Genomic DNA, 13,102 nt, shown 5'->3' with positions numbered 1-13,102 from the left:
TGCTAGCCATCAATATTCCTAAGACCAAAATTCCTGTATTTGTGATTATTTTAGGAAACAGAAAGCCTGGAGAAAATTTTAGAAGCTAAAGATGTTATGCTTTCACCTTTTTCATAATTAAAACAGACTAATTCACATCTGGCATTTTAAAGACATTAAATGCTTACAGTTAGTTTTATCAACTGTTCTTTTAGCCCACAGGATTTAATTTGGGATAATTAACTTAGTGACTTTCATATTAATTAACTCATTAAATGATTGTTCTGGTATTTGTAAAAATCTGTATATTTTTATAATATTTAAAGTTGAATCCAATAGGGATTATATTTTCTAATGAAAATAGGTAGCTTAACTTTTTATGCTTTTTAACTTTATGACTTTTTCAGCATATTATTGATGTTTTATTTACATAAACAACAACTGGTTTCTTCATATATATATATATAGACCAAGAATTTGGTGAGAATTTTAGTTTATCATGCTCTTATTTTGGTACTCTAAGCATTTTTTCCCTACTTATACTAGATTAATACTGTCCTTCTTAAATGAAATCGTAAGTGAATAAACACTGTTTTTTTAAATAATCTTACCCAGTTGACTCATGTATTTTGATACTGATTTATCTGTAGAACCCTTATGTTAACTCAGCTTTAGCTTATGAATGTGACTATTCACTGCATATCTGAAGGAAAATGCTCAAATTGTGGAAGTTTGGTTGTGTTCCAAATAGTACAGTTAATGGTTCTTTAATATTTAGTTGATATCCTTGTCATAAACTGCAGTTCTGAAGCAAAATCGCTATAATCTTTAGCCTTGCTTATACATCAAACATTATGACTCTTCATTTGTAACTCCATCATTATGTAATCAAATTTGTAAGATGTTAGTGAAAATGACTTTATAGAAGACAAAACTGATTTAGCCAAAGCCTGCAATCCTAGACCACTGATCTTTTCAAGTGATTGCATGATGAATTGAGATGGAATGGGAAGTGGTTCTAGTAAAGGAAAGAAGCTATAATTATGGACTGTCTGGAAAGGGTTAGTAGAAAGGATGAAGATGAAATATTTCTGCATATTTCACATTCAAATGAAATATGCAGAAAAAAATCAAGAATACAGGAAGTCAATCTGCATTAAAGCTGTTATTTAGTTGGACTAATATATTAGATAACAAATTATTAAATATATAATAGGCCAAAAGTAAAAGATAGACTCTGTTCTCAGGGTTCTCAACTATTTGGAAGTTAACTATGATATACTTTGCAAGCTTATAAAGGTTAAAAGTCTCAAGCTGTTTCTGGTTTTTTAATCTGGTGTATTAAAAAATGCTCACACAAGATTTTGGAAATTTGTCATATGCAGAATTGTAAATGTTTCCATTGGTCAAATTAACATTTTAAAAATAAAACAAACACGCTGTATATAAGACTTCATTTGAATGCATTTCTGATGGTCCTCTTATTCTGCTCCCTCTGCCTTTTCCTATGAAATATCTCTTTCATATGAAAAAAAAATTTAAACCTTTTAGGGCAAGGAGACCTTGTTGCTCACCTTGTATTGGAACAGGGACCTTTCTTCTCACCCTAGATTCATCAGAAGACTTCATTCTTTCTCTTTGAAATGATCCTACAAAAAGGCATTGAAGTGACAGACTGGCCTGTAAAATTCATTTTTCATATGTATCTCTTGAAAGTTTGGGGAAAATTGAACAAATGGAGAAGACATTATGGAAGAAGGATCTATAGGACTTAAATATAAATGAAGGGCAAGAAATGAGGAGGAATTAGTATTTCTGAAATTCTGAGTTGGAGAGATTAAGAAAAATGGTGATATCATTGAAGTGGGAAAGGTCAGGAGAAGAAACAACTTTGGGGGAGAATGATATCAGTTTTAGTTGTTCTTTTGTTTGTTGGTGAGCCTGAGGTCATTCTCAGATATCTTGAGTGGAGATTTCCAGTATGCTTTAGAAAAAAGATGACTTATAGGTTAAGATTAGAAATATGAATTTAGGAATTTAATTTCTAGTAAATAAGGCCAGTGAGGTAGAGTTTGTTTTGAGTGGAAAAGAAAGATAACGGTGAGTGTGTATAGTATTAATAGAAGAGAGAGAAGACTAGTATAAAATAACCAGGAAAATGTTTTAATAATCAGGAAAGGATTTCAGTAATGAAACATTGATTTTTGTTTAAATTCACTCATATTATTTGAAACACTCCTCATTCATTAATTTTCATTCATGTGCAGTAATAGTTTGTAGTGATAAAACAGTATGTTCTAGGTGGGCTTCCCAGGTGGCACAATGGTAAAGAATCCACCCACCAATGCAGGAGATGCAGGAGACACAGGTTCGATCCCTGAATCAGGAAGATCCCCTGGAGTTGGAAATGGCAACCTGTTCCAGTATTCTTGCCTAGAAAATTCCACGGACAGAGAAGCCTGGCAGGCTACAATCCATGGGGTTGCAAAGAGTCAGACACGACTGAGCGACTGAGAACACACTCATGTTCTAGGCATTAGGCTGAAAATTCACATGTATTCTCATTTAGTTATCATAATAGTCCTTGAGGTAGGTGGTATAATTATTATCCCATCTTCTAACTGAGATAGCAGAGAGTTAGAGGTGGTAAATGACTTATGGAAAGTCATACAACTGATAAGCAGTGAGCTACAAATTGAACCTAGGTCTACTTAACTCAAGAATCAAGTTCTTAATCACTACTGACATATGTGCTGACTCCCAAACAGTTCAGTAAAGCATTTCCTGCTTGTTGACAGATAGTAGTACTGTGGTAGACCTTTAAAAAATGATATTAAGAACATCTTTAAATTTCTGTCACTTTTCACTTATTTCTTAATGATGCTTTAAAATAATATACTTCTCACTGAAGTTTTCTGTTTTACTTTGCTACTTGATCTCTGTCTTTATTTGTATATATTGTAGGGTCAGTGATGAAAAGGATGCACGAGGGTATCTTCAAGCCTTAGCTTCTAAAATGACTGAAGAATTGGAAGCTTTAAGAAACTCCAGCTTGGGTACCCGAGCAACAGTAAGCGCTACCATTTAGCCAACAGGCTTACTATATTAGTTGGGGGTAAAGCTCAGAAAACACTGTAATGCATCTGAGTAATTATATCAGTTTTTCTAGTTTTTGCCTACTGGAAAGTTTTTCATAAGAAATCATTCCAAGTTCCTCCAGTTCAAGAAATTAAAATACATAGTTGCTTAGCTGTCATTTGTATGGCTAACCATTAATGGTAATAACCATAAAAAATAAATGTATTTATAATGAGTCTACAGTTATTTCTGAATTTAATAAAAATGTATTTTCACAAGTAATATATCTCTTTTATTCTATAATTAGGGCAAGATAGTTATTTTAAGTACTTTCAGAATTCACTTATATTACTGAACTTAAATGTAAAAATAGAATTGAACTAAAAGCACAGTCATGTTGTCTCATAGGATATGCCCTGGAAAATGCGACGTTTTGCAAAACTGGATATGTCAGCCAGACTGGAGTTACAGTCGGCTCTGGATGCAGAAATAAGAGCCAAACAGGCCATCCAAGAAGAGCTGAATAAAGTTAAAGCGTCTAACATCATAACAGAATGGTAAGACTCTATAGTCCCACTAGAGTGATTTCTGATTTGATCTAAAAGTATCTGGAGAGAAATTACATATTTAGGTTCCAACCTGTCACTTTTTTTTTTAATGATGACCCCCAAAAAACTGTGAATGTTTGAAAATGAATTGATTCTTTTAGGCCTTTATGCAGTAATGGGACTTTAATACAGCTCTATTTCTATCTGACTTGTTCTTAAAGTAGAATTAATAGTATTAATATTCTATTATTTACCTTTTCCCTTTTTTGTAAAATTTAGTTCATTTTCAAATTTTATAGTATTAAATTCAAAATTATCTCTTGGTCAAGAATATTACATTAGTATAAAAATATAGCATAGAGTCAGAATAAAATATAGTCATCTGTAATTTCTGGCCTTTACCATAGATTTTTTATAAATGAATGTTCTAGTGATGATGAATTTCACAGTGGTATAAAATATTTAAATTATAATTTTTTCTTACTACTTTTAAAAAAAGTATATCCTCCACACTCTTCAAGATAGTTAGCTAATGAATACATTCCCTCCACTATTATCACAGCAGTAGACCAAATAATACTCTGAATAAATGATAAAAGGAAAATCATAGTTGGATTGGTTTAAGAATAAGTCAGTGTAGGTGATACGGAGGAACAATGGAAAGTTCATGTCACAAATCAAAATACAAATAGAAAAATCCATTCAGTGCTCAGAATACTTAAGGTTGCAAGGTCATTGAGTCACAAAAGGAAATAGAGGCCCATAAAGTATTTTTAGTGGTATGAAGCCTTAGTCCTTAAACTGTAGTCATTAATGTTTTTAATTATATCAGAGATGCCATGTATCTCTGATTGAATTATAAATTCCTCAATTGAATTATAAATTCTTATTATAAGTCAATTACAAATTAAATATGCTTTACTCAAATGTGCTAGTGTGACACTGAAAATGGAAAACAACTTTTTCTGGAGAATATGAATTGAGCCCAACATGAAGAACTACTAAATGTCATTCTCTGTATTGTAATTTGGAGTTAGTAAGATCTTTCTTCTTAAGCTTAGGACATAAACTTACACAAGTGTTTATAAATCAGGAATACAAGTCAAACTGAAAATTATAAACTTAGTCTTATGGTTCTCTATGAAAGAAATTTAACAGAATTCTAAAGTTAATGTTTGATTTTATACATTTTTTTAATTTAATAATTTAGCTCATGGCTAGCAACTTTTTCAATAAAAGGCAAGATAGTAAATACTTTAGGGTTTATAGGCCACATAGTTTCCATCTACTCAGCTGTGCTGTTGAGTATGAAAGCAGCCACAGACAGCATATAAATGAATGAGCCCGAGTGTGTTCCAGTAAATCTTTCTTTGCACAAGAGTAGATGACAGGCTGGATTTGTCCTTCCTGCAGTGGTTTTCAGTTCCCTACATCATCATGACTGACATTTAAACCAAGTAACTACATACATGATGGCTCATTGACAAACAATATAAATAATGACATTTTTCCTTTTGTTCCCTTATTTAAGTAAACTAAAAGATTCAGAGAAGAAGAACTTGGAACTACTATCAGAAATCGAACAACTGATAAAGGACACTGAAGAGCTTAGATCTGAAAAGGGTATGGGAATGTGTTTTGCATCCATCAGGATGTAATGTTATGAATACATTTTATTATAAAAGAATCAGCTTAATGTGTAGGCAGAAGAATTGTTCACATGCTTGAATATACGGTACACACATGCACATATTTGGTAGATAAAGTCTCTGAGTTATTTTGTTTTACCTGATACACATTGTTAAAGATTTCATAAGAGAAAGCTCATTTTGCCATATATTCAGCTGTTTTTCAGGGCCATGGACTATATCTTGAACAATATTTTTGTGATTGGAAACATTTGTTCTTTTCATATACTTTATACTATTCTCAAATGTTGTAGAGGATTCACTCTCAGGGTAGTTGAAGAAGTAATGTAGAAATAACTAGATTAATCCAATATTAGAAAGGCAATTCAATGACAAAGAATTATTTTGACATTTCGATGTCTTCTTCCATGTTTGACACTCAAATTGCTTGCCCTGTGGGATTTCTCAGTTTATTCCCATTTTCCTGAAAATATTACTTGAGCACATTATAATTAATGTAGAAAGTAACTCAGAGTGCTTGGTAGCTTTATTACATGAACTTCAATTTTCTTTCCTTCATGTGGGCTTTAAGAATATGAAGATTTAATTTTTAAAAATTCAGAATGTTATTTTCTTAATGAAAGGATCTCTTATATACAGTTATTAGAAATTCATTTTCCTGACAGTATTCCTGGCTGAATACTGACCTAATTAATTGGCTCTAAGTTGTACTTATGTGCTGCCCTCTATTTCCCAGTCCTATGACACAGAGTGACAAAGGTTGGGTCTCTCCACCTGCTTTTAAAACTGGAGGAAAGAGAGTAATCACACAAAGGAGTTAACATGAAAAAAAACATTAAAAGAAGTAGATGTTCAATAATTTTTTGTTATGAATGAGAAAGGAAGGAATCCAGAAAAAGTGAATTAGGAACTCAAATTAGGAGCACAAGGCATCATGCTAAAATGAGAAGCTTAATTTTCATGTGTGAAGAATGGAGGGAGCTGAATTGTTTTAGCAAGTAGAGGAAAAAGTATACATGACATGGAGGACCTGTGGCCCAAAAAGCAATTTATATAGAAAAGAGAGCAGTGGGGAGTATGACTTAACCAGTGGGCACTGATTGCATCATTTTATAATAGATCTAAATTTGCAAAAGAAGAAATTAAATTTATTACATTGCATGTTAGCCTATGGCTTTTATTTGAAATTTGAACGTTGTAGAATTATAAAATTTCACTGTTATAAAATAATATCCTATTTAAATAATATGATGTAATATTTATATAATGAGGGCAAGGATTTTGTTTGTCTCTTTCTTTACTATTGTATCTCCAGTATCTAGACAGGGCTTGGCAGAAAACCCTCTCAGCAAATATTTATTGATGGAACAAATTTCTGCACTGCCGTGTTCAGCAACCATGTGTTCTTATTAGAGAATAATTCAAAAAAGCACATAAATTGATACTAATTTAGTGGGTCAGTTTAGTCCTAATGATATGGAGATCAGAAGTGTGTATTGGTATTTCTCCTTTTTCCTCCCTAGTATTCATCATTATATGTATATGATTAAGAATTATTTTGGAAATTATGCAGTTAGGGTTAATACCATAGCCAAAAGATATACATCAAATTTTTTAAAATTTGTCTGAGAAAAGCTCAGGTTTGGAGTTGTCATTCTCCAGCCCTAGTTTTTCTCAGACAAACTTTTGTCATACAATTTGTCAATAAAACAGTAAATGAAATCAGATTGAAGCCTGAGCAAAAGTTTATTCATAATTTAATAAGTTTGATTTATCACTGCATTTTTTAAATAAAAGGTTATTTGTATTGGTGTATCCTATATATTTGATGAAAGTATTTCAGATAGGAAACCTTGTTTGGTGCTAAATTACCTTAGAAAAATCAGACCTAACCAGAGTCCTATTTTTTAAAAATTTCCCAAGTCTACCAAAAGATTTAATGTTCTTTTTATGGTGTACTGTACAGGAAAAGAAATTCAAGAACTCAAGTAAGTCAAGAAACAAGTATTTCCTAGAGATTGATGTAGTTTAACTATTGAGTGATAGTACAAGAAACACTAATGTAATTTAGTTTTTTTAATATGTGGAGTTAATAATGTTAATTGGTTTTAAAATATGGTAGTTTGCAAGCAGCTTTTTAATAGATTCAGACAGGAAAGGTCATCCATGAAAATTAGTGTTAATTGTTCTAGTTTTAAGAAAAGTTGCTGCTGTCTTCTAGGTATAGAGCACCAAGACTCACAGCATTCTTTCTTGGCATTTTTGAATACGCCTACCGATGCTCTGGATCAATTTGAAGTAAGTATTAAACCTTTCAGATATCCCCTGTGGTTGATATAAAATTTACTTTGTGATTTAAAGTTTATTTGCAATAAAACTTTTATTGCATCCCCTATAAGAGGACCTAGAATCTTATGTAAACAAAAATGTATTATGAAAGAAATATATGTCCTGCAATATTATGGAAACTTTCATCGTAAACTTTTCTTGTATTTAAGAGAAATCTAAGATCTAAATAAGAGAGTCATTGTAAGATTTAAAAGAAATTTCATCTCTTTCCCTGAGGAACAGTAAGTTCAGAACAGATCCTAACTTTAAATAATTTTAATTTTTTTTTTCCTCCAAAGCAAAGAGCCACAATGAAAAAGCAAGTGAAAATGACAGAGCTCACATAGGGCAATGCTGGTTCCAATTCCAAACCAATACGGGTTTTTAGAAGTGTACCAAAGGAATGCTTTATGTTAGAAGTGTTGCGTATAGAGTTTATTTGGCACACGCCAGAATAATGAAATAGTGACTGTGTGACTCTGCCATTCTTTGGCATTTAAATTCTTTGCTAGAAAAAAGCTTATGGTTAAACTTTTTATCTCAGAAAAAAATTGCTAGTAATTATATCTTAATCAACAGATAATTGTACATATCTGAGCAAGGCACTGTTGTAGTGCTGGAGATACAATAGTGACAAAATCAACAAAGTCCTGCCCCTCAGGAACCTTACGTTTTAGCGGGAACAGTTAGAAGGCAGAGATTCTGTTGTTTACCTTTAGTTGCTACCTTTTAAAGTGCTTTAATTTAATTTAACTAATAATGATTTGCCATGAGCTTCAATTTATTACACCTTGAGCACAGTATATGAATTGTATTTCAGTCTTTTGGGAAAGGGAAAAAGAATCACTCTTTAAAACATAGTTAATGAATTTCTAAGTTTCTTGAGAAACAATGACAATGACTGCTTTTCTCATTTATTTATTTGAATTAATGTCATTTGCCTTTCAATTGTTCTACAAAATTTTTGATTTATTATTTGTTCTTATTATATTGCTTCATCCATATTTTCTATTTTTTTATTGCTGTATTCGTTAAATAGGATTCCTTTTCTTCTTCCTCATCTTCACTGATTGATTTTTTGGATGACGTAAGTCTTTGATTTTCAAACAAATGCATCCTTCAGTAAAAGAGATCAGTGAATTGATATGAAGAATTTACCTAGTAATGCAGTCAGTTTTAGAAATATCACACTTGATAATTTGTGAGCCAAATGTGCTTCTTTCTTACCTTAAATACAAAGAAGAGTTATCATTATTAAGTATAATAAAATAAAAATGTACTTTAAAAAAATGCATTGGCCATCAGAGAATCTCTGTAGTTCCATTCTTTGCAACAGTTCTAAAGACTGGAATGCTTATTTGATTATTGTCACTATATAGCTAAATAGATATAAATAATTGCTCATTTTTGTGTTTCAAGGCAGTTTCTATTTCACATTTCCCTTTTCTTTCCAGCAGTTTGCTACTTGGTTTATATGTTAGTTAAAAGTAAGCCTCTGGTGGTATAATAAAAAGTGACGTTTTATTAACTCTTTCAATAGAGTTTATCATACATAACACAATAGTTGAGTGCAAATCAATTTTTAATGCTGACAGAATTTCTCTTCTAATGTGAAAATTGATTTTAGTTACCATATGCACTGTAAATTGACTGCATTATCATTTTCTCTCCTAAATTAATTCTATAGATTTAATAATTTAGAAGTTCCTAATGTCTGTTGTTCTCTTACAGAAATACCTGACATATACATTCTCTATTCTGCTTTAAATGGCACAGTAATTCTTGTGTAAAGCGTTGTATTTTCCTATTGAGCATTCTGTCTTTCCAGAAATTAGGAAATAAAATGGGTTCAGATGCAAATGCAGTGCATATAACTTTTTTAAATCAGGGGGAACTCTTTTAATGTTTTATTTTTTGTGTTTTGTTAAATATAATTCTTACATTGAAAAGAGCAGTAAGAATAATTTTTTACTAAACAAAAATCCTGATCTATATTTTTGAGTGTTTCTTTTTTTATTTCTTGAAATATTTATACCAAAATGTGCACCTTTTCATTCTAAATGGAAACTGTTTTACTATTCTTGAGATACATAATTATGCTAGTTATGGTTTTTTAAAGTGTGGTTAAAAAGAGAACTTTCTTGATATATAATAAATTTTGATATTATAATCTGATGTATATTTTACTAAAATATTCAGTATGGTATTTCCATATAGGTAACATTCACCTTAAAAAGAATGGAAAGGAAATCTGAACAAATTTTAATTGCTCTTTCTCCTAGAACACCATTTTCATTTTTCTTTCTAACAAACTCTTTTCTACATCCCTTTTTCTCTCACCAAAATCTCGGAATGTAAAGCACAGGAGTAGTATGTATTTGGATAAATAGATTGGCTCCTCTCAACAAAAGCACACTTCAGCCCACTGAGGTCTCATCTCTACTCTCATATCCTGTCTGCCACCCCCACCCCACTGTAGTGTCTAAGTTTCCCACTTTCACTCATGCTCCAGGAATATCCTTTCCTATCCTTCCCCCCGATTACTCAGCATGGATTCATCGATTCAATTCAGTTCAATTCAGATCTAAATTGTAAAGCATTACAAAGGAACTCCTATTATAAAGTAAGCAGGAGCTAAGTTCACAGAGACTGCCGAGTCTTTTTGATTCAGGCTCCAGCTCTTTAAGGGCATGGTTTTTCTCTCATTTGCTTCCTGAGCACTTTCCTTTCCATCTATTGCTGAAGCACTTAAGTTGATTCAAATCCTGTCGCTGCCACTTTCTTGGTATATAATTTGGAGCAAGATATCCAACCTTTCTATGCATTGGTTTGCTTATTGGATAAACAGGGATAATAATAGTACTAATCTCATAAGCTTGTTTGAAAAAAAGTGACAATGTATTTAATGCCCTCAATGATATTGGTTATTATTTCATTACTCTTAATAGGCCAGTTCCCCTCCATTGCCGTGTTCTCTTTAGCTTCCTTTCTTGTTCACAATTTCAGTTTCACTTGAGTACTTTCTAAGCGCTTTACCACTCAGCCTTCCAGTCACCACCAATATGAATCACTATACTTTCCTCCTATTGAATCGCGTTACTATTGGAAATGATTTTTCGTGTCAGGGTGAAGACTATCCGTAAGCTGCCATTTAAAAAAATATTTTGTATTCTTAATTCATATTTTATGGCATAAACCTCTTATTTCTCCTCATAGTTTGTAACTGTGACTGCCCTTCCCATCGTTATCATCCATTTCATCTTCAGCGTCATAATAGCGTAATGGTATTCAATCTCTGGCATGCTTAGGTTCAGCATTGAAGGTATTTAGTATTAAGATTTAAAGCTCAGGTTCCTTGACTTCCTTATTACTCTTAAACGCTTGGATTCTTAAGGATGAAAATAAATCTTCATTGTTCTATGTGCCCAAACTAGTTAGGCTGTTGTGCATCTTGTTTATAGTATGTGACTGGCCTCTGTTACTAAGTAGACCCTATTAACTAACCCATAGGTAACATCCTCTGCTCATTCTTTTCTGTTTTCTGTCTCATTGCTATAGAAAAGAAAAATATTGTGCTGAAGACCTAAAATTGAATTACAGCTGGAATTTGTAGGTATAGGAGGGTTTTAAGCAAAATTATCCAAGTGCAGTTTTCTTCTGTGTCCACACATCATGGACCTTCTCCTAGTAACCTAGCACCCTCATGCTGCCCTCCAACTTTTCAGTGCTTTACTAGCGGTGCCTCCCCTCCTCCAAAATTACCTTCTGACTTTATCCTTCACACCCTGACACACACACAGGCCTGTTAACACTATAATCATTTTACACAAAATAGTATACCTAATCACTTTCCTGTCTCTAGTTTTTTCTCAGTATGTTTTGTCTGTTATCCAAAATTTAGATGAATACTAGAATTTCTGGCAGTCTTGGACGGCATTTGGAACAGGTTGCTTACCTTTTAAGTTACACTATTTAGACAGCTCTTAACGGAAGAGAAAGAGCATTTGTAATACCAATCTTCCTTCCCTCTGATTCAGGCAAAGCAGAATACATTCTCCACACTCTACTTCTATAACTCAAAGGAGCTTAGGCATTTGGACTTTTCTACATGTACAATAACAGACTTTTGAAGGAGAAAAGAACCCTAGAGAATCTTTCCAGTGATTTTAGTCATTATATACCACAGCACTCTCGCTAGTAGATAGGTATGTTGTTGTTGTTGTTGAGTTGCTAGGTCGTGTCTGACTCTTTGCGACTCAGTGGACTGTAGCCTGCCAGGTTCCTCTATCTACAGGATTTCCCAGGCAAGAATACTGGTATGGGTTGTCATTTTCCTTTTCCAGGGGATCTTCCTGATTCAAGGATCAAACCTGCGTCTCCTGCATTTTAGGCTGATTCTTTTTTTTTTTTCTTTTAACTGGAGACTGATTACTTTACAGTATTGTAGTGGTGGTTTTTGCTATACATTGACATGAATCAGCCATGGGTGTACATGTGTTCCCCATCCTGAACCCTCCTCCCACCTCCCTCCCCATCCCATCCCTCAGGGTCATCCCAGTGCACTGGCCCTGAGAACCCTGTCTCTTGCGTCGAACCTGGACTGGCGATCAGTTTCACGTATGGTAGTATACATGTTTCAGTGCCATTCTCTCAAACCATCCCACCCTCACCCTCTCCCACAGAGTCCAAAAGTCTCTTGTTTACATCTGTGTCTCTTGCTATCTCGCATACAGAGTTATTGTTACCATCTTTCTAAATTCCATATATATGCATTAATATACTGTATTGGTGTTTTTCTTTCTGACTTACTTCACTCTGTATAACAGGCTCTAGTTTCATCCACCCAATTAGAACTGATTCAAATGCATTCTTTTTAATAGCTGAGTAATATTCCATTGTTTATATGTACCATAGCTTTCTTATCCATTCATCTGCCAATGGAAATCTAGGTTGCTTCCATGTCCTAGCTATTGTAAGCGCTGTATCAACACTATAACCTTTAGCCCAGTGATTTTAGTCGTTATATACCACACTGTTTCCCCATCTATTTTCCCCCTATTAGTGACAGTGACTAGGATTCTCAGTCTTAGGAGTAATAGCGAAGTGTTGATAAAGGGGTTATAGTGCTGCGATGAACACTGGAATACACATGTCTCTTTCAGTTCTGGTTTCCTCGGTGTGTATGCCCAGCAGTAGGATTGCTGGGTCATATGGCAGTTCTATTTCCGGTTTTTTAAGGAATCTCCACACTGTTCTCCATAGTGGCTATACTAGTTTGCATCCCACCAACAGTGTAAGAAGGTTCCACTGAGCCATCTGGGAAGCCCAATAGATATGTTCAGTTCAGTTCAGTCACTCAGTTGTGTCCGACTCTTTGTGACCCCATGAATCGCAGCACGCCAGGCCTCCCTGTCCATCACCAACTCCCAGAGTTCACCCAAACCCATGTGCATCGAGTCGGTGATGCCATTCAGCCATTTCATCCTCTGTCATCCCCTTCTCCTCCTGCCCCCAATCCCT

General features: G+C 33.5%; 1 protein-coding gene across 12 annotated transcripts in view; it reads left to right on the top strand.

Moving 5' to 3' along the window:
• CDC42BPA (CDC42 binding protein kinase alpha) overlaps positions 1-13,102 on the top strand; it is a 304,528-nt gene that overhangs the window by 233,843 nt on the left and 57,583 nt on the right. For 8 of the 12 annotated variants that reach the window (XM_069545455.2, XM_069545451.2, XM_069545453.2 and 5 more), the window contains 4 exons: positions 2,944-3,049; positions 3,466-3,614; positions 5,137-5,228; positions 7,476-7,552. In XM_069545455.2, the coding sequence (XP_069401556.1) occupies positions 2,944-3,049; positions 3,466-3,614; positions 5,137-5,228; positions 7,476-7,552 (424 nt within the window). Of the gene's footprint in view, positions 1-2,943; positions 3,050-3,465; positions 3,615-5,136; positions 5,229-7,475; positions 7,553-8,621; positions 8,670-13,102 lie in introns of all 12 variants that reach the window. The other 4 variants (XM_069545454.2, XM_069545450.2, XM_069545446.2 and 1 more) reach the window with 1 other exon arrangement.

The sequence above is a fragment of the Ovis canadensis genome, chromosome 12 (genome assembly GCF_042477335.2).
Source record: "Ovis canadensis isolate MfBH-ARS-UI-01 breed Bighorn chromosome 12, ARS-UI_OviCan_v2, whole genome shotgun sequence".
NCBI lineage: Eukaryota > Metazoa > Chordata > Mammalia > Artiodactyla > Bovidae > Ovis > Ovis canadensis.
This window is presented reverse-complemented; position numbering and strand designations above follow the sequence as displayed.